At 47.8% G+C, this 26,219-nt stretch overlaps 1 protein-coding gene across 6 annotated transcripts in view; it reads left to right on the top strand.

Annotated features, from left to right (window-relative positions):
* OTUD7A (OTU deubiquitinase 7A) overlaps positions 1–24,872 on the top strand; it is a 390,159-nt gene extending 365,287 nt beyond the window's left edge. For all 6 annotated transcript variants that reach the window (XM_049905451.1, XM_049905454.1, XM_049905453.1 and 3 more), the window contains 3 exons: positions 18,558–18,672; positions 18,875–18,959; positions 21,872–24,872. In XM_049905451.1, the coding sequence (XP_049761408.1) occupies positions 18,558–18,672; positions 18,875–18,959; positions 21,872–23,332 (1,661 nt within the window). In that variant the 3' untranslated portion in view covers positions 23,333–24,872. The remainder of the gene's footprint in view (positions 1–18,557; positions 18,673–18,874; positions 18,960–21,871) is intronic.
* The last annotated feature ends 1,347 nt before the right edge of the window (positions 24,873–26,219 follow it).

The raw sequence follows: 26,219 nt of genomic DNA, 5'->3' as shown, positions 1-26,219 counted from the left end.
CCAGCCCCACTGGGCAGCCGAGCCCCACAGGAGGGAGGCCTCTGCAGAAGCCACCATCTGCTCTGAGAGGTTGTGAACTAGAACTATGTGGAAGAGAAGGAGAGGACATTCTGTATGGGCAGAGGCCAAGAGTCCATTCAAAAAGCAGAACCTCTGGGTTCAAGTTATCCATCTGGAAAGTTCAGCCTCAGTCCATCAACATAAGTTTCTTGACCAATGGACTCTCTTCAGATGGGCTGGTAGCTCACTAGTGTGTGTGGTGCCCTGGCCCTCTGCTGCCAAATGCTCATTGGTTTCCAGAGACCTCTTACAATTGATGCTGAGTTTTTCATAAAGTAACCTTCTGCAAGCTGTAGTTGGTCCCAGGCCTCCACAAGTGTTTGGAACGTAGCTAATCTCCACAATTCCACTCAGGGAGGGCCAGGTGTCCTGCTGGGTGGCCCAGCAGAGCCACCCCCAGTGGAGGCTTGGGGAACTAAGGGCAGGATTGATGGCCGTGAAGCCAAGAGCTGGACCTGGGCTTGGGGAACACAGTGGCCTGTGGTCAGTGAGACAGACCATGGCCAGCAGCCAAGCCAAGCTGGACCCCCGGGCCACATGTACTCCATGAGAGCCTGAGCAGCATGCCCATCCTGTGCTGACCCTCCCAGGGGGACTGTGGGGTTAAAGGACAGGGCACCCAGTTTAATGACTGAATGAATGTTGGAAGCCTTCAGTCAGTGGTCATTTCTGTCCTTTCTTTCTCCCTTTCCCTCACATTAAGTAGGTGAATAAATTGAGTGCATACAGGGGCTGGGATGTCCTGAATCTCAGCGAGTCAGAGCTGAGCTGAAGCCTGGAACCCAGGTCTCCCGGCCCTCCTGCCATGAGCAAAGGTCTCTGCTGTAGTCAGAGGCACAAGGGCATGAACAGGATGGCCAAGCCCCACACAGAGGCCTAAGCAGTGGCTTTGAGGCCTGGAGCTGCGTGTCCAAGGCAGCCACTGACCGCCCCTTGCCTCGGGTATCTCTTTCCTGAAAGAAAACCCAGAGTCCCCCTTGATAAGGATTTTTTGCAGACTTTGTAAGAGTGTTCTTGCGAAGACATGAAGCTTTCCTACCATGACTTTTGCTGAAAGAATGCTTGAGGCTTATAGTGCAGAGATTCTGTCTGGAAACCCTGCTTCCCTATAGACAACCCTGGGAGGCATTTGCCACCAATAGGGGTCCCAGTACTTGCTGGCTCCACCTCCTAGGTCTTCCTCCCAGTAGCCCTCTCCTCCTCCCAGTAGCCCCTCAGGACTTAGACAAATGGCCTCCAGGGGTCTCTCTGAAACCTCAGGGCCTACTTTTACCTCAGGGCCTTTGATACTGGCCACCAAATAAGTGTGGTGACTTGTGCTAAACACAGAGGAACAGAGGTGCTGAGTAGTTCACTGAAACACAGACCCTTCAAAAGAACTGAAATCATCTAGCTTGCATCTTGCTTCCTGGGCACAGGCGCTGTCGTAGGTGCTTCCCAGGGGTTAACTCACTGAACCCTACGAATTTTTATCCACACTTCACAGATGAGAAAGTGAGGAAGAAGGGGCTACCCCCAGGTGTAGTCACAGCAGTGAACCACTGCTGGACAGGTGGTAGGGTAGAAGGTGTGGTTCCCAAAGAGGGTGGAGCCAGAAAACCTGCCTTTCCCAGGGAGGACTACGGATTTGGATAAAACAGCATTTCACACCTGATGATTCATGAACCTTCAGCATTCAAAAAGGTATGGAGGTGGATCACTTTGCTTCACAAAAGCCTTTAATGTCCCGTTTCTATTCTTAAAAAAAAAAAAAAAATCAATCTATAGGGTAATTTTTTTTTTTTATAGGGTAATTAATTATTTAAGTAGCTTTTCCTGCCTCAATGCAAACAGTGTGGGATCCTCTAGGGCACATCCAGTGGGCCTCATAGGGCTCATGCTGCCTTCTCCTGGGGTCCTGCTCAGAAAACCCAGAAAGCAGCACACTGACAGCCCTGAGAGGGACCACTGGTTACAGACAGAGGCAGAGATGCCGACTAGAACCAGAGCGTGGACAGCAATGCCCACTCAGCCATCACAACAGCCCCATCCTTCTAAGACCCAGCTTCCTGGGCATTTCTTGGCTCGAAGATATGTCACCCTAGTCTCTGCCTTTGCCAGCACATGGTATTCTCCCTGAGTGTCTGTGTCTCCTCTCTTCTTCTGTAAGAAGGATACCAGTCATCTTGGATTAGATCTCCCCCTAATGACCTCATCTTAATTTGACTATGTCTGTAAAGACCTATTTCCAAATAAGGTCACATTCAGAGATCCAAGGGTTAGGAATTCAGCATATATTTGGGGAGGACACAATTCAACCCACAACAATGCCCTGCCCCAAGGACCATCAGCTCAGGAGCCCAGAGCACAGTTTCAAAGGGGAGGGGTCTAGAATAGAAACCCAGGGTCAGCTGCCCCTGAGGACACTGCCACCCAGCAGGGGCACTGGGCTCCTGCCCTCCATTCGGTGGGCCCTCCAGCAGCAGGACCCTGCAGACATCCTCCCTCAGGAACTACCTCAGTGCTGCTTCTTCCAGTGCTCTACTGACCACCAGCCTGCTGGGACACCACGTGACAACCTCCTTGTTTTGCCTCCCTTGTATTATATGTTGTCGTTAGGTGCTATCAAGTCAGTTCTGACTCATAGCGACCCATGCACAACAGAACAAAACACTGCCTGGTCCTGTGCTATCCTAAAAATCGTTACTATGTTTGAGACTACTGCAGCAGCCAGTGTGTCAATTGATCTCATCAAGGGTCTCCTTCTTTTTCACTGACCCTCTATCTTATCAAGCATGATGTCCTTCTCCAGGGATCAGTCCTTCCTGATGACATCTCCAGAGTATGTAAGATGAAGTCTCACCATCCTGGCTTCTCAGGAGCATTCTGGCTGTACTTCTTCCAAGACGTATTTGTTCGTTCTACTGGAAGTCCATGGTATATTCAATATTCTTCGCCAACACCATAATTCAAAAGCATCAATTCTTCAGTCTTCCTTACTCTTTGTCCATCTTTCCCATGCCTGCGAGGCAGCTGAAAATACCATGGCTTGGGTCAGGCGCACCTTAGTCCTCAAAATGATATATTTGCTTTTTAATGCCTTAAAGAGGTCTTTTGCAGCAGATTTGCCCACTGTAATATATCATTTGATTTCTTGACTGCTGCTTCCATGGACAATGATTGTGGATCCAAGTAAAATGATATCCTTGGCAGCCTCAATCTTTTCTCTGTTTATCATGGTGTTGCTTATAGGTCCAGTTGTGAGGAGTTTTGTTTTCTTTATATTGAGGTGTAATCCATACTGAAGGCTGTGGTCTTTGATCTTCATCCGTAAGTACTTCAAGTCCTCTTCACTTTCAGCAAGAAAGGTTGGGTCATCTGCATATCACAGGTTGTTAATGAGTCTTCCTCCAATCCTGATGCCCAGTTCTTCTTCATATACTCCAGCTTCTCGGATTATTTGCTCAGCATACAGATTGAATAAGTTTCGTGAAAGGATACAACCCTGACATACACCTTTCCTGATTTTAAACCACACTGTATCCCCTTGTTCTGTTTGAACAACTGCCTCTTGGTCTATGTACAGGTTCTGCATGAGCACCATCAAGTGTTCTGGAATTCCCATTCTTTGCAATGTTATTCATAATTTGTTATGACACACAGTCAAATTCCTTTGCATAGTCAATAAAACACAGGTAGACACCTTCCTGGTATTCTCTGCTCTCAGCCAAGATTCATCTGACATCAGCAATGATACATCCCTTGCTCCACATCCTCTTCTGAATCTGGCTTGAATTTCTGGCAGTTCCCTGTCAAAGTACTGCTGCAACCATTTTTGAATGATCTTCAGCAAAATTTTACTTGGATGTGATATTAATGATATTGTTCCACAATTTCCACATACTGTTGGATCACCTTTCTTTGAAATGGGCACAAATATGGATCTCTTCCAGTCGGTAGGCCAGATAGCTGTCTTCCAAATTTCTTGGCATAGGGGAGTGAACACCTTCAGAGCTGCATGTTTGCTGAAACATCTCAATTGGTATTCCATCAATTCCTGCAGCCTTGTTTTTTGCGAGCGCCTTCAGTGCAGCTTGTATTTCTTCCTTCAGTACCATTGGTTCTTGATCATATGCTACTTCCTGAAATGGGTAAACACCAACCAATTCTTTTTGGTACAGTGACTCTATGCATTCCTTCCATCTTCTTACGATGCTTCCTGCATCATTCAATATTTTGCCCATAGAATCCTTCAGTATTACAACTCAAGGCTTGAATTTTTTCTTCAGTTCTTTCATCTTGAGAAATTCCAAGTGTGTTTTTCCCTTTAGGTTTTCTAACTCCAGGTCTTTGTATATTAAATATTTTACTTTGTCTTCTTGAGCAACCCTTTGAGATCTTCTGTTCAGCTCTTTTACTTCATTTCTTCCATTCGTTTTAGCTACTCAGTGTTTAAGAGCAAGTTTCAGAGTCTTTTCTGACATCCATTTTGGTCTTTTTTTCCTGTCTTTTTAATGACCTTTTGCTTTCTTCATGTATGATGTCCTTGATGTCCTCCCACAATTGATCTGGCCTTCAGTCATTAGTGTTCAGTGTGTCAAATCTGTTCTTGAGATGGTCTCCAAATTCAGGTGGGATATACTCAAGGTCATATTTTGGCTCTCATAGACTTGTTTTATTATAGTCTTAATTCTTTCCTTATGCCCCATACTGTTATCTTCCAAACGATATATTCTATCAGTTCCTACATGGGGCCTCCTTCCTCCTGTTTCACTCTAAACTGCTTACACACCAGGCATTTTATACATCTGGCATCCTATGGCTTCCCTTCACTTTTTCCCAGTGTTGGATCCCCTGTATCCTGGATCCCCTTTCTCTATTGTCTCAATTCTATCATTTGTGGAATATATTCGCTAAATGCTTCTTCAGAAAATGTGCACATGAGGCAAATTTTCATGTTTAAAAATATCATTAGTCTATCTTCACACATGGTTCAAAGTTTGGCAGAGTATATAGTTTCCCCTAGAATTTTGAAGGCCTTGCTTTACTGCCTTCCAGCATCTAGAGCTGCTGCTGCTGCTGCTGAAAAATCCAATTCTATTCTGATTCCTGACCTTTGTACGTGACCTGTTTTATTGTCTCTAGAAGATTCTAGGGTATTTTTATTCCTGGTGTTCTGAAGTCTCAGAAGGCTCTAGCCTTGGTGTGAGCATATTATTCATCGCTATCAATGTTCACTGAACCCCTTCTGTCTCCGGGCTCATGTTCTCCAGCTCACAGTGTTTTTGATAAATTTATTTCCTCTATTTGCTCATTCTTTCTTTAACTCCTACTTCTTGGATGTGGGACTGCTTCAAGTCTTGCATCTTTTCTCTAATATTTTCTATTTGTTTCTCTTTTTATCCTAGTGTCTAACAGACTTATTTATCCTCCAGTCATTTCTTTAAATTTTTTAAAATTATGTTCTCATATTTTTCAAAACATCTTGTTCATTTCATTAATATATTCTTACAATTCTCTGTGGATATTAAAGGATTTTTTTTTTAAGTTGTCTTCATTTGCCTTGTTATCTCAAGTTCCTCTGAAATCATTTTCTGTTTGGTTATTGTGACGGTTAATGTTATGTGTCAACTTGGCTAGGCTATGATTCTCAGTGGTTTGGCAGATATTATGTAATCATCCTCCATTTTGTGATCTTATGTGAACAGCCAATCAGTTGAAAGGGGAATTTCTTTGGGGGTGTGGCCTGCATCCAATATATAGAGATGTTCTAGCAAAGCTCACTGTCTCTGGATCCAGCATCCAACTTGTCATCTTCTGACCTCTGGTTCCTGGGACGGGAGCCACCAGCCTGCCATCTGACCTGCTGATTTTAGGTTCATCAGTCCCTGCAACCATGTGAGTCAGGAGAAGCCTCCAGCCTAACATCTAACCCATGGATTTGGAACTTGCCAGCCTCCACAACTGCAAGAGCCATTTCCTCGAAATAAATCTCTCTATATATATTTATATATACAGTATATGTATAAATATATAAATGTATAAATATATATACACACATACACAGATATACACACACATATATATGCTCCGCTGGTTTTTCTCCTCTAGAAAACCCTGCCTAGGACAGTTACACTGTACTCTCTCATCTTGGGGGCTTTCTTGATCTGTCTGAGGGTTCCTGGTTACCCATTCAGAGTTAGCAGCGAGGCCCAAATGCTGACTGGAAGTTCTGTGTAGTCAGATGGTTATAGACTGGAATATCTCTCTGGGTAATCAAAGTCAGTGCCTGGCTACTGGCATTCTTCGAGAAAGTGGCCAGGGATGGGGTGGGAGGATCAGCTACTCCACGTACACATTGAATCTCCACTCTGTCCCAGCACCTGTGGCCTACAGGCCTGTCCTCCCTAGATCTGCCGGGGGAATGGGTTAGCTTCCTGTCTCCCCAGCTGCATGGAGTTTCAGCTTTCTCAGTCTTGTTACTGTTTACCACATCTCCATCCACTTAAGGTCTTCAGAATTTTGTCAGATTTTTCAAAATTTTGTCATAAGTTTTGTCCATCCATGTCCCATCTCTCTCTGTCCTTGTAGATTTATAACGTTTGCATGCTTTTATCATCATTTTAGCAGGGTCTTCCAGGGAAGAGTGGCTAAACCATATAGTCAGCCAGAGAAATTGAACCCATCCACTTCACTATCAAGAGCACTGTGCAGGGCCCCCTCAAGCCCTGCCTAGGCCCACACAGGCGGGACATGCTAATCTTCCTAGTCTTTTTTGTCCACGCGATGTGGATCACAACTAGTTTCTCTGAGTTTTCCTGAATTTGTGCCAAATTCTGACAGTACTTAACATAGCCAAAGATATATTTACTAAAAAAAGAAGAAATTTTCTTATCATGCTGTGTATCAATTTTTAGTTTTTAAAATATAGACTTTAAAATTTCTCATTTGATCCTCACTACAAAGCTGGAAACACGTCACTCACAGTGTTTATCCTTAGTCGATCCCTATCACCTGACCCACTAGCTCGTAGGCTTTCTGATGGCAAATGTTATGTTCAGAGCCTTTTCAGTACCTGGTGCATCATGGGCACCAAGCACTGTCACAGAACCTACAGCATGTCAGGGGTTAGGGTGCAGAAAAGGGTGGTGGAGGGAGGTGGTTATGATTATAAAAGGAACCCTTGTGGTGATATAACTGTTCTGTATCTTGATTGAGATAATGACATGAGTCTACATGTGTGATAAAATTGCTTAGAACTAAACACTCAGAGTTGAGTGTATATAAAACTGGTGTCATCTGAATAGGATCAGTGGAGAGTGTATGAAGGTCAATTTCCTGTTTACGATATTGCAGCATAGTTATGCAAGGTGTTGCCATTGAGGGAAACCAGGAGAAGGTACACAGGATCTCTCTGTATTGTTTCTTACAACCACATGTGCATCTACAATTATCTCACAATAGAAAGCTTAATTTTTAATATAATGTGGTGCTAAAATACAAACATGTACTGACTAGGAGGAATATGGATAGTCTAGAATGATTTAAAATATACAGTTTACCGTTCTTCCTAATGTATTTGGGGACAGTTATTTGGAAAACCCTTTCTTTTTTATAGCTCTTTTCTAACAACCAGCTTTTGGGTTTTTTTTTTTTTTTTTTCTGTTTTATTGATTTCTGCTCTTTATTTTCCTCCTATTTGTTTTGGGTTAATTATTATTTTTCTAATTTCTTTAAGTGGCAATCTAAATTACTAATTTGAGACCTTTCTTCTTACCTAATGCAAACATTTTAATGCTATAAATTTTCCTCTAAGCACTTCTTTAGCTGCATCACACCAATTTTGATGTATTTTCATTTGGTTCAAAATATTATTTAATTTCTCTTGAGAATTCTTTTACTCATGGGTTATTTAGAAACATCTTGTTTAATTTCCAAATATTTGAGGATTCTCCAAGTATCTTTCCTTTATTGGCCTGTAGAATCATTCAGTTATGGTCTGAGAACAAACTTTGTATGATTTTTGTTCTTTTAAATTTGCTAAGGTTTGTTTTAAGACTGAGAGTATGTTCATCTTGGTGAATATTTCATGTGCACTTGAAAAGGAGTATTCTACTGTTTTGGGGTTTTATAAATGTCAATTAATTCAAGTTTGCCGATAGTGTTATTCAGGTCTTCTACATCCTTACCGATTTTCTGTCTACTTGTTCTATCAATTACTGACAGAAGAATGTTGCGGTCTCCAACTAATAGTGGTTTTATCTATTTCTCCTTGCATTTTTTGTTAGTATTTTACTCATGTACTTTGAATCTCTGTTGTTAGGAGCATGCACACATACAGGATTCTTATGTCTTCTTGGGAATTAACGCTTTTATCATTGTGTACTGTCCCTCACTCTCTCTGGTAATAGTGTTTACTGTAACGTCTACTTTGTCTGATATATTAATAGAGCTACTCCAGCTTTTTTATTAGTGAATACCTTTTAACCTATCTATGTCTTTATATTTATAATGAGTTTCTTGTAAACAATATATACTTGGGTCTTGCTTTTTCATCGTTTTATCTTTAAACTGATATGTTTTGACGATTTAAATTTAATGGTATTAACTATATAGTTAGATTTAAACCTACTGTCTTGTTTGCCCCTTTCTATTTGCCCTATCTGTTCCTTGGGTTTTATTGTTGTTTTGTTTTCTCTTTTGCTGCCTTCTTTTGGGTTAATTGAACTTTCTCGTGGTTCCATTTTATCTCCACTATTGACTTATTATTATACTTCTATTATACCTGAGGAGCCCTGGTGGTGCAGTGGTTAAAAGCTTGGCTGGTAACCAAAGGTCGGCAGTTTAAATCCACCAGCCACTCCTTGGAAACCCTCTGGGGCAGTTCTACTCTGTCCTGTAGGGCCACTTTGAGTCAGAATCAACTCAACAGCAACAGGTTTATTATACCTAAGGCTTATAATAAGCATCTTTATTCAGATAATATTTCAAGTAATGTTCTATTTCACATGTTGTGTGAGGATTTTACAACAATGTATTCCCAATCCCTCTCTCCCATCTTTGCACTATAATTATCATACATTTTACTTTTACATGTGCAATAACACACAATACACTGTGGTTCTGTTTTCTGTAGACAGTCAGGTACCTCTTAGAGCAATTAACAGGGAAATTCATTTTCATTTATTCATTCTCCAGCACCCTTCATTTCTTTGTGTAAATCTAAGTTTCTTTTGGTATCATTCTTTCTGCCAGAAGAATTCCTGAAGTGCAGGAATTCCTGTACTGCAGGCTGCAGGCAATACGTTTTTCATTTTTGTTTGAGAAAGTCTTTATGTCTCCTTCATGTTACAAAGATATTTTTGCTGGGTACAGAATTCTGGATTAACAGGTTTTTTTGTTTCTTTTTTCTTTCAGCACTTTAAAGGGTCATTCCATTGTCTTCTGGATTACCTAGTTTATAATGAAAAATCTGCTATAATTCTTACCTTTGTTTCTCAGTATGTAATTTTTTGTTTGTTTGTTTTTTGGGTTTTTTTCCTGGCTGCCTTCAAGATATTTTTATCTGTCTTCAGCAATTTGAATATGCTGTGTCTGGGGTATTTTTGTTGTTATTATTTTTCCTGCTTGATGTTCTCTTAGCTTCTTGGATCTGTGGTTTGGTGTTTGTTATTAATTTTGGAAAATTCCCAGCCATTACTTTTTTAATATTTCTTCTGCCCTGTTCTCTCGTTATTCTTCTGGGATTCCATTTACACGTATCTTAGACTGTTTGATACTGTCCCACAGCTCTTGGGTGTTGTGTTCCATTCTGTTTCTCCCATCCCCATTCTTTTTTTCTCTTTGTGTTTCAGTTTGAGTAATTTCTATTGACCTGTCTTGAAGTTCACTGATTCCATCCTCATTCATGTAAAGTCTGTTAAAAAGCCCCTCAAAGTCATTCTTCACTATTTTTATTGTGCGTGTATTATTCCTGTTGACCCCCCACCCCCCACCCCACCCCCCCATTTCTAGCCTTTCCATTTGATTCTTTCTTATAGATTTCATGTCTCTGCTGAAATTAACCATCAAATCCTGGATGGCATCCACCTTTTCTATTAGAGCTTTTATTAATAGGTTATTTTAAATTTCCTGTCAGATAGCTTCAACATTTGCATCATAGCTGAGTCTGGTTCTGTCAAGGCTTTGTCTTGTGTCAATGTATTAGTTTGTTTTTTGGGTTTTTTTTTTTTTTGTCTTTTCTTATGCCTCATAATTTTGTTAAAAAAATAATTTTTTAAAAGCCACACATCTTGTATAGGACAATAAAGACTGACAGTTTTTATTCCTGGAAATGGACATGCCTTTACATTTGCTAGGTCTTTAGGTGTTTGAATCCATCTGGTCAGCACTTGTGCTGGGTTTGCTTTTGTTGTTGCTCTGTTTACTCCTGGTGCACACAGGCTTCAGATTCCTCTGGTGTTGTCTTCTATTTATGGTGGGCTCATCTGTCAGAGGGTTTTTCTCACTGTCTTCTCCACCCTTCATAGTGCACCTCAGCCAGGTTCTGTCTCCAAATGTGTGCCCCTCTCTCAGCAGTACACTACTGTTACTTGTGACTTGCAACTTGTTTGCCTCATAGGGGCAGGGCTGGGGTAGGTAAAGTCTGTGTTACTCTGATTCAGCCTTTGTCTTATGTAGGCACTATGTCCCCTCCCAACAAAACCTCCCACTGGGTCTGAGTGGGAGGGGTGACCTAATCAGTCCTCCTACCACTCCTCCAGCTGTAGTTCTGTCTCCAGCATATATTCCTGCCCCTCTTCCAGGGACTGTTTCTGTTGTTGTTGTCAGGTGTTGTCCAGTCAGTTCCAACTCATAGAAACCCTGTGCACAACAGAACGAAACACTGCTTGGTCCTGCACCACCCTCACAATTGTTGCTATTCTTGAGCCCAACATTGCAGCAACTGTGTCAATCCACCTTGCCAAGGGTCTTCCTCTTTTTCGCTGACCCTGTACTTTACAAAGCATGATGTCCTTCTCCAGGGATTGGTACTCTTGATATCATGTCCAAAGTATGTAAGATGTAGTCTCGTCATCCTTGCTTCTAAGGAGCATTCTGATTGTACTTCTTCCGAAACAGATTTGTTCATTCTTTTGGCAGTCCATGGTATATTCAGTGTTCTTGGCCAACACCACAATTCAAAGGCATTAAATCTTCTTTGATCTTCCTTATTCATTGTTCAGCTTTCCCATGCATATGAGGATATTGAAAACATCATGGCTTGCTTGGATCAGGTGCACCTCAGTCCTCAAGGTGACCTTTGCTTTTCAACACTTTAAAGAGGTCTTATGCAGCCAATTTGCCCGATGCAATGCATCTTTTGATTTCTTGACAGCTGCTTCTATGGGTATTGATTCTGTGGATCTAAGTAAAATGAAATCCTTGACAACCTCAATCTTTTCTTCATTTATCATGATGTTGCTTACTGGTCCCGTTGTGAGGATTTTTGTTTTCTTTATGTTGAGTTATAATCCATACTGAAGGCTGTGATCTTTGATCTTCATCAGTAAGTGCTTCAAGTCCTCCTCACTTTCAGCAAGCAAGGTTGTGTCATCTGCACATCACAGGTTGTTAATGAGTCTTCCTCCAATCCTGATGCCCCATGCTTCTTCATATAGTCCAGCTTCTCCGAGTATTTACTCAGCATACAGATTGAATAGGTATGGTGAAAGGATACAACCCTGACACAGACCTTTCCTGACTTTAAACCATGCAGTATTTTCTGTTCGAACGGCTGCCTCTAGATCCATGTGCAGATTCCTCATGAGCACAGTTAAGTGTTCTGCAATTCCCATTCGCTGCAATGTTATCCATAATTTGTTATGATCCACACAGTCAAATGCCTTAGCATAGTCAATAAAATACAGGTAAACATCTTTCTGGTATTCTCTGCTTTCAGCCAGGATCCACCTAACGTCAGCAATGATATCCCTGGTTCCACGTCCTCTTCTAAATCCAGCTTGAATTTCTGGCAGTTCCCTGTTGATATACTGCTGCAGCCACTTTTGAATGATTTTCAGGAAAATTTTGCTTGCATGTGTTATTAATGATACTGTTCAGTAATTTCCACATTCAGTTGGATCACATTTCTTGGGAATAGGCATAAATATGGATCTCTTCCAGTCAGTTGGCCAGGTAACTGTCTTCCAAATTTCTTGGTATAGACGAGTGAGTACTTTCAGTGCTGCTTCCATATGTTGAAACATCTCAATTGGTATTCTGTTAATTCGCGGAGCCTTGTTTTTTGCTAATGCCTTCAGTGCAGCTTGAACTTCTTCCTTGAGTACCATCAGTTCCTGATCATATCCTACCTTCTGAAATGGTTGAACGTCAACCAATTCTTTTTGGTATAGTGACTCTGTGTATTCCTTCCATCTTCTTTGGCGCTTCCTGCATCGTTTAATATTTTCCCTGTAGAATCCTTCAGTATTGCAACTTGAGGCTTGAATTTTTTCTTCAGTTCTTTCAGCTTGATAAATACTGAGGATGTTTTTCCCTTTTCATTTTCTACCTCCATGTCTTTGCCTATGTCATCATGATACTTTACTTTTTCTTCTTGAGCCGCTCTTTGAAATATCCTGTCCCGCTCTTTTACTTTTTTTTTTTTTTTTTCCTTTTGCTTTAGCTACTCTACATTCAAGAGCAAGTTGCAGAGTCTCTTCTAACATCCACTTAGGTCTTTTTTTTTTTCTCTTCTGTCTTTTTTAATGACCTCTTGCTTTCTTCATGTATGATGTCCTTTATGTCATTCCACAACTCGTCTGGTCTTAGGTCATTAGTGTTCAATCCATCAAATCTATTCTTGAGATGGTCTCTAAATTCAGGCAGGATATACACAAGGTTGTCCTTTGGCTCTTGTGGACTTGTTCTAATTTTCTTCAGTTTCAACTTGAATTTGCATATGACTAATTGATGGTCTGATCCAACTCAGCCTCTAGCCTTGTTCTGACTGATAATGTTGAGCTTTTCTATCATCTCTTTCCACAGACGTAGTAGATTTGATTCCTGTGGATTCCATCTGGTGAGGCCCATGTGTATAGTCGCTGTTTACATTGGTGAAAAAAACTATTTGCAATGAACAAGTCATTGGTCTTGCAAAATGAAATCATGCAATGTCTGGCATCATTTCTATCACCAAGGCCATATTTTCCAACTACCGATCCTTCTCCTTTGTTTCCAACTTTTGCATTCCAATCACCAGTAATTATCAGTGCATCCTGATTGCCTGTTTGATCAATTTCTGATTGCAGAAGTTGGTAAAAATCTTCAATGTCTTCAACTTTGGCCTTAGTGGTTGGTGCATAAATTTGAATAATAGTCATATTAACTGGTCTTCCTTGTAGGCATATGGATATTATCCTATCACTGACAGTGTTGTACTTCAGGATAGATCTTGAAATGTTCTTTTTGACAATGAATGCAATGCCATTCCTCTTCAAGTTGTCATTCCCAGCATAGTAGACTATATGATTGTCCGATTCAAAATGACCAATACCAGTCCATTTCAGCCCACTAATGCCTAGGACATCAATCTTTATGCGTTCCATTTCATTTTTGACGATTTCCAATTTTCCTAGGTTCATACTTTGCACATTCCAGGTTCCGATTATTAATGGATGTTTGCAGCTGTTTCTTCTCATTTTGAGTTGTGCCACATGACTAAGACAGACTAGGAAGGACTCAGCAGTCTACTTCTGAAAATAATTAGCCAGTGAAAACCTAACGAATAGCAGCAGAACATTATCTGATATAGTGCCAGAAGATGAGCCCCTCAGGATGGAAGGCACTCAAAATATGACTGGGAAAGAGCTGCCTCCTCAAAGTGGAGTCAAACTTAATGGCACAAGATTTTGGGACCTTCATTTGCTTCCAGGGATAGTTTTTTCCCTGTTCCCACCCACCAGCTTTCACAGAGAAAAAGCCACAGTACACTAAGAGTGACAATATCTGTTGCCTTTCCCTCTACAAATTAAGCTTTTGTTCCCTAGGGAGATGGAAGAGAAAGATCTGTGAAGAACGCTTTCTCAATATTCTTGCCAATCTTTAGGGTGAGCACATAGGTCCCTGAAGAGGAGTCTACAAGGGGATGTGAATTCCCCTTATATCTGTGGCCCCCAAGGGTTCTATGTTTCTTCACTAGCCTACACTCTTCCTCTTCCAATTTGTTAATAATTTCAGCTGAAGTTTTCTTATCGCTGTCTGGCTGAGTCTGCCCCAGGTAAGCCAGTGCTCACATCTGTCTCTCTTTACAGGTGCCTGTCTTTCCTTGTATTTCAGGTTAGTTGGAGGCACTGTGACTTCAGCTCTCTGATGGGGTTAAAGTGTGAATTTGCAGTTTCACTGGCTTTTTATAATTGTTGTTATAATGGTGGGAGCAGTGCTTTCCAGCGTCCTGTATCCAAAGCAAAAACCAGAAATTACCACTCCAAGTACTCAGAATATACCCAGGCTAGCTTGAGATGGTGCCTACATATTTGGTGGCTAAAAGACAGGGAGAGCACTTTCGAGGGAAAAAAAAAATTCCCAGGCTTTATTTTAAAAAGCATTTGCTGTTATGGACATCTGCTAAACTGGACACCAAACAAGGCCAGGTTTCCAACAGGGAAAAGTAAACACATAAAGAGGCAGAGGCACCCAGAGCAGCTGATGCGAAGCTGCTCTGAGGCCTCCCTGGCCTGTATGAGGCCTCCCTGGCCTGTATGAGCCCTGTGGTACCAGCCTCGCCCATGGGCAACAGCTGTGCCCACTGCAAAAGATTGTTGTTGTTGTCGTTAGCTGAGGTTGAGTCGGCCTCTGACTGGTGATGACCCCCTACACAACCGAACAAAATGCTGCTGCCTGGTCCTGCACCATCCCCATGATGGGTGGCACATCAAAATGCTGTGATCCACAGGGCTTTCACTGGCTGATTTTCAGGAGTTGATCAGCAGGCCTTTCTTCTCAGTCCATCTTAGTCTGGAAGCTCTGCTGAAACCTGTGCGGCAACAGAGCTATGAACACACAGCCTCCACTGACAGACAGGTGGTGGCTACACGAGGTGCACTGGCTAGGAACTGAACCCAGTCTCCTGCATGGAAAGTGAGAATTCTACCACTAAGCCACCACTGCCCCCTTCTGCAAAAGGCCTTCCTTTTAGCCCGAGTGTCTTCAAGTATGAGCAGGCATCCCCCTACAGACTCACCCAGTACCTGGCCTTCACTCCACTAAGATCCAGGCTGAGAGGTTAGCACCACCTTTGGACCCTTCCAGATGAGGCATCAGCACCTTCAGTTGTCCTCAACCTCCCACCAGCAGTGGGCAGCCCAGGCCGCTGGTTCGAGCCCAACTGCTGAGGGTAGGAACTCCCAGATTCTCCCCATGAGTAACTCCCCATGGTTGGAAGTTAAGTTAGTTGGTCTATCTGAAACAAATAAACCAAAATCATAGTGGCTTAGCACAACAGATGCCCGTTTCACACTGAAATGAAGTCTGAAACAGGCCTTCCTGATTGGCAGACAGCTCCTACCCATGTGGGAATTCAGGGGCCCACCCCGGCCATCTCGTAGCTCCACCATCTTCCATGGGCCGTCAGATGGAGAGAGGGAGTAGGGGGAGGTCTGCCCACTTCTCAGCGCATCACCAGCATCTCCACGTCCTGTCTTCTCATGTTCCACGGCTGCAGCTGAGCACGTGTTCCCTCTTCGATGCTTCCCAACAGGAGCTCCACCCTGGGAAGGGGGCTCCGATCTTTGGTGGGTGGACAGCCATACCTGAATCACCCAGATTGCACCCACAGGGACTGCTTATAACAAATCATTTTTCCAAATGTACCTGATGACCTGTTGCCATTGAGCTGATCCTGACTCATGGCGACCCCATGTGTAACAGAGTAGAACTGCTCCATAGGGTTTTCTTGGCTGTAATGTTTACAGAAGCAGACTTCTGTGGCACCAGCGGGTGGGTTCAAATGGCCAACCTTTCCATTAGTAATTGAGCGTAAACAGTTTGTGCCACCCAAGCATCTTAAGAATCTCACTGGAAATGCCATTCTCGGGTACTTTTCCTGACACTCTGGTTTGGCCCACCTTTGAGTGGAGGTCTGGAACCTGTGCTGTCACTCAGCACTCTGGGTACTGGGGCTGCTCTGCCTGGCAAGTCTGGCAAACAGTGTCGAAGAAAAGGTGCCTCTGCCTCCTCCTGCCCCCCCCCATCTGTGTGGTGACTCGCGAAACGGGGGCAGGCTTTGGGCAGCCCTCCAGCCTGCCCTGGGAGTGGCCACCCTGCAGCTCAGCTCTGAGGAGGGCAACCGTGTGGCTTGGCCACATCCAGGCAGAACCCGGCAGGCTGTGGCCAATGCAAGCCACACTACCTCCTGACCTCCCAAAACAGAGCACCACACTGCCCAGTCCCCAGATTAACCGGAACACTGGAGCTGGTCTGTGGTCAACAAGCCTCTTTCCCTTTTATATTTGGGGACTGGAGGAGAGAAGGCAGTTTATTTTTTCCCTTGCATTCTCTCTTTAGCAACACTGGAGGGCAGCATTGAGTCAGTTTTTCCAATTTCTTAGGCAAAAATTAAGTATTCATTGTATTCCATCTTAGATTTTGTTATTTTTGTTCTTGCCCTGGCGCCCTTGCCATGAGTCATGGGAAATGACATGCAGCTTTTGCTGGCTTCAGAGCAATGGCTGCGAGGAGCATTCCTGGCCAAGGAAAAGTTCCTCTCCTCAATGGAAGGGGGGCTTCCATACTGGGTGGGGTGGGGGAGGCTGCTGTGGAGCGTGAGGCCGAGGCAGCACCCAGGCAGCCCTGTGTGCGTGCTCGAGTGTAGCCTCAGGCTCTCTGCCCTGGAGGCTGGGCTCTCGGTGCCTGAGGAAACTAGCTCTGTGGGAAGCAGCTGGGCTCCATCCAGGGGCTGGCAGCACCAGGCCCAGCGGTGCAGCCCAGGGAGGCACAGAAGCGGATACTAGGTGCACTGCAGTGGAGCTGGGCCAGGACCAGGTTGGAAGCAGGGCGACTAGGGATAGCTTGACCAGTAAGCAAGGTCCACGTGGGCTTAATTGTGTTTACGTACTAATCTGCAGTGCACAGTTTCACATGGGTTTTACCATGTGTTTGACTATCAAAGATGTGGTGAAATTGTGCACTACAGATTAGTAAATACTCACAAGTAAGCCCGTGCCTACCTTCCTTGTTGGGTGATCCATCCCTGAGGGCGGCCCTCCTACCCGCCCTCCAGCCCACGTCCTGTCTGGCACTACCTGCCTCCCAGAGCACCTGGTGGGGGGAGGTCTGCACAGTGAAGGTGCACCAGCTTCCACCTGCACCCACAGGGGCCCTCCCCAGCCTCTGGGTGGGCTGCGCCTGGGCAGCCCCCTTATAGCACATGCCACTCTCCTCACCATGAGCCACAAGCAGGCAGCCAGGATGCCCCACTCCAGGGAGGAGAAGCTGCCAAGGCACCAGCTGTGCTTCTTGGCTGTGATGTGGCTCCCCAAGGGGGGCCTGCAGGGAGAAGGAGTGGGGCCCCCCAGGAGGCCACCACCAGAGGGCAGCACAGGAGATACCACTATCGCCTGCTGCTAGAGGGGCTGCTGTTCTTGCTGCTCCAAATAGATCCTGTACACACCCCGCTCTCCAAGCCCTTCTGAGGTGGGCCAAGATTTCCCACGAGGTCCCAGAGAAGTCGGCAGCTGTGCATTTCATCATAGGTTTAGTGACAAATCAGTCCCTCTCTCAAATGGCCAACCAGTCGTCCCTCACTTGAGTCTCCCCCTAGATGTTCCCACCTCAAACAACTCCCCTGCCCCCCCCCAGAAATGCTGCCCCCCCCCCACGATTCCGGCACCCCCTCTGCCTGCGCTAACCACTGCCTTATGCACTATCAGGTGTGTCTTTACCTGCTGATCCTGTCCCCAGCACAGACTACGGGCTCCACACGGGCAAGGCCCAGGAGGGTCTCCCTCGACACAGGAGCCTGGGACCCAGAGCCAGCCCACGTCAGTCATGGTCATGCAGATCGGACCTGTTGAGTGAAGTCAAAGACAAGTCACCTGATCTGCACATCTGGTCCTTGTCCTTGTGCATGGAGGTCCCACCATCACACCCCAAAGCTGGCCAGGTGTCCTGGCATAATGTGCTAACCACCTGCACCACCCTCCTTGGAAATAAAAGATGCATAATTGCTTTTTCCTGCCCTGTGCCAGAGTGGGTCCCTGTCCTCAGACAGACCCAAGATGTTAGCAGAGTCCAGGTTGATGCCTCTCACTGTTTTCTGATGTCCACGATAAATATTTACAACATTTTGAAAACAGCAGTAACGTATTCAAAACATGCTGTCTGACCACTCCCCCGGCCCAAATGTCATGTACATCTCTGCTCTGTTTCACCAAACCCTAGACATCTGGTCTTGGAATGCGGTCTCCTCTATGCCCGGGACTGCCGGTCTACCCGCCAGCCCCGGGCGGCTCTGCACCTGCGTCTCTCTTCTCTTCCAGCTGTGATCCCTCTGACTGACTCAGAGCACAAGCTGCTGCCCCTGCACTTCGCAGTGGATCCTGGGAAGGACTGGGAGTGGGGGAAAGACGACAACGACAATGCCAGGCTGGCCCAGTAAGACCCTCCCCTGCGTCCCTCCCTGGTGCCCCTCAGTTTCCCCTCAGCCAAGCCCCAAGGTCACAGAGGGCTGGCAGGGCCTTGGGCCTCCTGGGGAGGGGCTGGACTGGGCCTGCTCCCCCACCCCGGGGGCCAGCTGGCAGGGTGGACAGGCACAGGCCAGCTCGGGCCCTCTTCACACGTGCTCTTCCCTCGCCAGCCTGATCCTGTCACTGGAAGCCAAGCTGAACCTTCTGCACAACTACATGAATGTGACGTGGATCCGGATCCCCTCTGAGACCCGGGTGAGCCTGGCACGGAGGGACCCTGCCCAGCGGTGAGGCCGTAGCCACTCAGCACCTGGCAGGCCAGGATACAGCCCCCGCAAACGCTGGCTGGGGGAAGGACTCACTTGCCCTCATGGAGCCGCCCCCCACCCCAAGCCATGCCCACAGCTGGGAACCCGCCAGGCACTGTCCCCTCTGCGCAGCCTGCCGGGGCTCTGGCTTGAAGCACCTCCAGTTGTACTTGGGGCACGTGTGCAGGCGTGTGTGCGCATGCATGTGTGAGCACCCTTATCCGCAGGCATACATGTGAGCGCATGCCACTGTGCACACGTAAGCGTGCGTGCCAGCTCAGAGTTCTGTCCCCTTATTTCCTGCAAAAAGTGAGGAAGAAACATGCCCACTCAGATAACAAACTGAAGGCAAGTCACAACACCTGCTACCTCTGCGGAGGTCAGAACAGGATATGCTGCCGAGAGCAGAATTAATTATAAGCTGTGTGTGGGTCCTGGGAAAGCCAGGGGACCAGAAGCCCGATTGCACTGCGTCCTCCGCTGCCCCCTCCTTCTCGGAAGGCACAGACAAGGGTGGGTCGCGCTAACCGGGCAGTGAGGAGGCCCCCCCACCCCAGGAGGGTCTGTGCTGCCACTGCTTCCAGACATGAGACAGGTCCACTTTAACTATGTGACTGACTGATGTTTTTGTAATCCTAGTAGTGAACTCCCAGGGAAAGGGATGGATTTGTGAAAAACATGTGCAGATAACTGACCCACCCCAAACTTCAGGTTACTTAGCCATAAAGTGAGCTATACCAGTTGCAGTCAAATGTATGTGAGCAGAACTGTGCTCCATAGGATTTTCAATGGCTGATTTTTCAGAACAGATTACCAGGCCTTTCTTCCAAGGCACCTCTGGGTGAACTCAAACCTCCAACCTTTGGGTTGGCATCTGAGCACATTGTTTGCACCACCCAGGGACTCCAAAGCGAGCTGTACAACAAACAACCCGCTGCCACCGAGTCAGTTCTGACTCATAGCAACCGTACAGGACAGAGTAGAACTGCCCCCATAGGATTTCCAAGGAGCGGCTGGTGCATTCGAACTGCCGGCCTTTCGGTCAGCAACTGAGCTCTTAACTAGTGAGTATTACAAGAGTGACAGGAATAAAGCTCTTAGCACATGCCTACACAGTAAGGACCCCGCCCGTGCTCCACGCTATTCTACTTGCTCCCGTATTTCAGCCTTCACCGTAGTTAATCTTCACAGGGCTCCATGAAGCAGGTACTGATATCCCTATTCTACTGATGATGAAACGGGGGCACAGTGACTGCCCAAGGTCACACGGCCAGTCGGTGCCGGATCTGGATCCTAGGCCCTGCCTCTTAACCTCCGTACAGACCTTCCTGTCCAGTGCCCGGCAGGAGTTTTCTCTGTAGTACTGCGGGTGTTCTTTCCTAACGCCCACGCAGGGTGTGACGACAGTAACTGTAGACCGAGAACAAGCAGCTCTCAAGCTCACACAGCCTTGGTGGCCTCCATGTCAGCCCTGGCATGGGCCTCTCCTGCCCACACTCCTCCCTCGCCACACCCCAGGCCTGCGTACCTCCCTTCCCCGCGGGCACCCCTGCGCTTCTGCTCTTTGGTGTCCATGGCAAACCACTCTGACGCCAGTAGCTCTTTCCAAACTTGAGAAAGGATGGGAACAGGAAGAAAGGAATTTTGGATTGGGAGATGGTGAGAGGCTCATTCTGCCCTTGCTTCCTGGTGACCTGGCAGGAGGAGGCTCACGCTCTTGGACCTGCTCAGGTCTGGGGGAGGGGCAAGTGATTGGGGGGTGAAATAAGGTGGGAGAGCAGTAGACTTTCTCCAAGGCTCCCCCTCTGCAGACCAGGAAAACCCATTCAGGTGTGTGCCTGCCAGATCCAACTGCTGGCATGAGAGTCCCTGCTCTGCACCCTTGGACACTCGGTCAGAATTCTTTCTCCTCCTTTATCAGGGGTCCCCGCCCCAGTCACTGGTCTTGACCATGTTCTCCTAACAGCCTTGCCCTCCTCTGGCTAGCTTAAACTAACAGTGGGTCTCCCCAAGGTGTTCACAAAGATGCACCTCCCCACCCCAGGACTGCCTTTTCTGGCAACAGTAACAACTTTCCTGCTGAGCACAGAATCTGTTTCAGAATCCTTCTCAAGCTAGCCTTCCACCCTGCCAACCCGAGAGGAATCCCTAAGCTGATCTGTCATCAATGACTCCAGGGGCTGTTTACACCAAGATCCAACTAATGGGGTTCTGAGGGCGAAGCTTCTATCCCCTGCCTCCAGTGATCAGGGGAAACATCTCTACAGGAGACACCTTGTGTAGGAGCCTTCCTGACCTGAAGGCCTTCACCTCTGCATAGAGGCCGGCCTGGGGCTGTGTCTCATCAGGCAGCAGCCTTACCCAGGGCTGGAAGGCCACTGTCTGGGCATGGTAATTTTCTCCCAAATGGCCTGAGGCTCAACACCAGTGGGTATCTGCATCCTGCCCACACTACTAGGCTCAGAGAAGGTTCCAGGCAACCAGCAACCTGAGTTCACCAAAGACACAGAGCAGGGAGACAGCCTCCTTCCCAGAGGGCACAGGCCCACTTTTAAGCACATGACTAAAGGCATATTAGAGGCCCCCTAGGAGCCCTCCGGCTCGACGGCAACGGGTTTGTAGAAGCCCTCCCCAAAGTCCAACTTATTATTGCAGCAAACCAGTGCCTCTCCTGTCTGCTCCTGTTTCTTAATCATGGCCATTCCGTCTTGCAGAGACCAGAGTAGCAGTCAGGATTGGGGCAGTGAGGCCCAAGGCCTCTAGGCTCAGCAGGACAGTACCTGTGACTGTCTCTGAAGGGCCCATGTGGGGACGGCTCTTCTATGAACTTATTCCCTCCCACCCTAACTGTCCCCACAGGCCCCTCTGGCGCAGCCAGAGTCCCCTACGGCCTCAGCGGGAGAGGACGTGCAGTCCCTGGCTGACTCGCTGGACTCAGACCGCGATTCCGTGTGCAGCAACTCTAACAGCAATAACGGCAAGAACGGCAAGGAGAAAGAGAAGGAGAAGCAGCGCAAGGAGAAGGACAAGACCCGTGCGGACTCCGTGGCCAACAAGCTGGGCAGCTTCAGCAAGACGCTGGGCATCAAGCTGAAGAAAAACATGGGTGGCCTCGGTGGCCTGGTGCACGGGAAGATGGGCCGCGCCAACTCCTCCAACTGCAAGAACGGCGACGCGCCCGAGCGCAGCAAGGAGAAGAAGGCCAAGTCACGCAAGGGCAGCAAAGAGGAGTCGGGCGCGTCGGCGAGCACGTCTCCACTAGAAAAGACCACGCCGTCGCCCACGGACAAGGCGGCGGGCACATCGCCAGCGGACAAGGGCGGCGGGCTGCGCGGCGACGCGTGGAAGTACAGCACGGACGTGAAACTAAGCCTCAACATCCTGCGCGCCGCCATGCAGGGCGAGCGCAAGTTCATCTTCGCCGGCTTGCTGCTCACCAGCCACCGGCACCAGTTCCACGAGGAGATGATCGGCTACTACCTGACGAGCGCGCAGGAGCGCTTCAGCGCCGAACAGGAGCAGCGGCGCCGCGACGCAGCCGCCGCTGCCGCAGCCTCCGCCGCCGCTGCCGCCTCCACAGTCAAGCGGCCGCCGCGCAGGCCCGAGGCCGAGGGCGGGCCGGGCCCCGAGCGCGCCTCGCCGGGCACGCCGGCCGGGCCGCCCACGCAGCTGGTGCTCAAGCTCAAGGAGCGCCCGAGCCCCGGGCCCGCGGCGAGCGTGCGGGCGGCGGCGGCGGCGGCGGCGGCGGCGGCGGCGGCGGGCGGCGCGGGTTCCCCGAGCGGCGGCGCGCGGCGCGGGGCGGCGGCTGGGACGGGCCCGGGCCGCAGCCCGCCGGCGCCAGCGCGCCAGAGCATCATCCACGTGCAGGCGGCGGGCGCGCGGGGGGACGAGGCGTGCGCGCCGGCCGTGGGCGCGCTGCGCCCGTGCGCCACGTACCCGCAGCAGAACCGCTCGCTGTCCTCGCAGAGCTACAGCCCGGCGCGCGCCGTCGCCCTGCGCACGGTCAATACGGTGGAGTCTTTGGCGCGCGCCGTGCCCGTGCCCGTGCCCAGCGCCGCAGCCGCGGGCGCCGAGCACAAGTCGCAGACCTACACCAACGGCTTTGGCGCCGCGCGGGAAGGCCTGGAGTTCGCGGACGCCGACGCGCCGCCTGCCTGGTCGAACGGTGAGGGCGGCCGCGGCGGGCCGGGCCCGGCGCAGCGGCGCTGCCAGCGAGAGAACTGCGCCTTCTACGGGCGCGCGGAGACTGAGCACTACTGCTCGTACTGCTACCGCGAGGAGCTGCGGCGGCGGCGCGAGGCGCGCGGGCCCCGGCCCTGAACGCGCAGGCCCCCGGCTCCGATCATACCGGATTCCTTTTCCTTTCTGTCGGTGTCTTTTTTACATACCCTGGTCAACCGGAAGGCCGTTGACTTCTCTGTCAGTGCTGTGTACGTGTTTGGTCAAACGTTCCTAATGGTGCCTGAACCTACACTGACGCCACTCAGGTAGTAGACGGATAGGAAACAAGTCATACTGTTGGAAGTGGGACGTGCTAGCCCAGCCTCTGCCTCGTACCTGTGGAAACTCAATAGCCATTGCCAGAGTATTTTTGTTCCTCAGTAAGAGAAATAAATTTGCAGCCCTTTGTTTTTAAAAGGGGGTGTTTTACATGCTTTTCGTTTTGCTTTGTTTTTCCTAACCTAGCGACCGACCTCTTCCATGTAGCGGTCACTTGCGTGCAGTTGGTACCATCCAGGGTTTAGAAACCAGCGCCGAGGACTGAGGCGAAGGCTCCACGGCGGCTTCTCATCCCTCCAGGCGCCTCTGAGGAAAGGAGGCGATCGGCTGCCCTCTGAAGCTGTGACCGTTTAGAAATATCCGGCTCCATCTCATAAGCTAAACCTCCTCCCACAGCAATCCGGCCACGCAACATTCACACTGCCATCAAAGCCGCAGGCATCGTGAAGGGGTACCGTACGACCTACCTCGCAGGGCGTGGCGAGGTGTATCGACTGCTCGGGTGCCGGGCATCTCTGGTGACAGGAGCTTTCCAAGGACACCTTGGATTCTAAAAGCAAGATTCTTAACTTGCAATTTGGAGTTTCCCGTAGATGAGCGAATATGGCAGCCTGCCCACATTTCTCCTTTGAAGACATTGCCGCAGTGAACTGTTGCTGGAGGGCCCCCAGAAAGCGGTCGATGCCCAAGGAGCGAGGCAAGGAATGGACCCTTGGGTCACTGTGTGAGCCCCCACTAGGCTGCTTGGGAGCCCGCTTATCCCTCTTCCCAAAGGGAGGGGGCTGAGGGAAGATGGGGGAGGAAAGCGCCCCTGCCCCTGCCGCACCCCCAGCCTGCCCGGGTTAGCCAGGTGAAGGGGTATCCCTCTGAATGTGCCACCCTTCACAGGCGGGGAGGACCCTGCCTGTGGCTCCATCGAGGAAGCAGCCTGATTCCTGAGCAGTCCCCTTTTTGGTGCCTCCTATAATTTTTGAGGAAAAAAAAAAAATGTGTCCTTAGCTACCCTGTTTTGAGCAGCAATATGCAGCCTTCGCCTCCTAAAATTACCTCTGGAGAATCCCGTTCTTGGCCAAGGACACTGAGGAGCTAAAAACCTGCCTCCCGAAGGAAAAATCTTGTTTCCAAGAAATACGGAGAAATGGGTAAAATCCTCACTAACAAAAAGAGTACTTAAAAACCTGTGAGAGCCTTAGCACAGCCTCTAATAATCCTAAAAAAGGAGAAGGTGGCCAGCGTTGCCGGAGTGTCTGCTCAGAAAGCCAGGACGTAGACCATCTCATCATCCGAGCCAGTTCGCCTTCTCCAGCAAGGACGCTTTCCCCCTAACATAAAAAAACAGCAACAGCAAAAAAAAAAAAAAAAAAAAGGAGAGGGATTTTTTTTTTTTACTTGTTTAAAGAATTATAATAAAATAATTGAGTATTTCCTGTGAGTAATTCCTCTTTTTTTTTTTTTAACTATTCCACAGCACATGGAGTTTTCAGTAAGATCTTCAAGTTTTGCATAATTGGTTCCTTAAAATTATTTATTAAATAGAGTAAGAAAGTTTTTGAACGTTTTACTTTTCACGTTGAATAATACTTTCAAGGTGTGATAATTACTAACGTTCCTGCCCCTCATATAACTGGGGTTTCTTTTTTTACTTGGAAAAAAAAAAGAAAGTACGTAAAAAAAATTCTCATCAGGAGGGATTGTGGCAGCTCTTTGGACTGATTCTTCATGTCATGCTGAGCAACTGCTTTGCCACCCAAAGCTGTGGAGTCACAGAAGGTGTTGCTTCAAATGTAGACACTGGCCTCTCTTCCTGCTTCTCACACTTCAAAGTTGAGACATCGGTCTTAAAAGGCTTAAATGTGCACTCAGAAACCAAACTCAAGCCTAAGGAGTCATAGAAGCAGGAAGCCGAGTCCTGTTTGTTTTTAAATTTTCTGATTTTAAAACAGTCAACCAGAAATTTCCAGAATTGGCTATGCAAACATTTTATCTTTCTCATGCTTTCTGTCAGGTTTAAAAGAAAAAAAAAAAAAATGGTCCACTGTAATGGAGAAAAGCCTTCCAAAAGAGGCAGGGTGACATGTGGTATTATCAAAAGGTGACAGCCTGAATTTCAGAGTCACCTCTTCCCCCCACCCCCTCTGATGACAGCTGTACTATTATGAACAAGAGCCTGAGAGCCAGCCCCTGGGCACAGCGTGGGCCCCTGTCACCATGTGATGGGGCGCCACCTGCTCAGGTCAGTCATGAGGCAGCCCGGACTGGTCGGGGCCTGGCGGTGCTGGCTTTGGGCCCACCTGGTCCACACCTGTTAAGAATAGCCATTCTCTTTTGTGAGAGGTTTGCAGCCATCCTTCCTCTAAACAGTATTTTTTAAAAAACTGGGGGAGCCTATTCTACTGAGTTTACTAGTCCTGCGTATCAACAAGAAACCCTGGTGGTGTAGTGATTAAGTGCTACGGCTGTTAACCAAGAAGTTAGCAGTTCAAATCCGCCAGGCGGTCCTTGGAAACTCTGTGGGGCAGTTCTACTCTGTCCTATAGGGTCACTATGAGTTGGAATCGACTCGGCGGCAGTGGGTTTGGTGGGTGGGCATATCAACAACACTCTGTGTTGCTCAGAAAGCTTTTTAGGCATGGCCTCTGGCCAGAGACCTCTCAGACGATATTAGTTTATCAGGCTGGACAGGAACTTAAAAACTGCTGTGTTGTTG

The sequence above is a fragment of the Elephas maximus genome, chromosome 13, assembly GCF_024166365.1.
Source record: "Elephas maximus indicus isolate mEleMax1 chromosome 13, mEleMax1 primary haplotype, whole genome shotgun sequence".
In the NCBI taxonomy this organism is placed as follows: Eukaryota; Metazoa; Chordata; class Mammalia; order Proboscidea; family Elephantidae; genus Elephas; species Elephas maximus.
The sequence above is the reverse complement of the archived record's forward strand: the minus strand, read 5'-3'. Positions and strand labels throughout refer to the sequence as shown.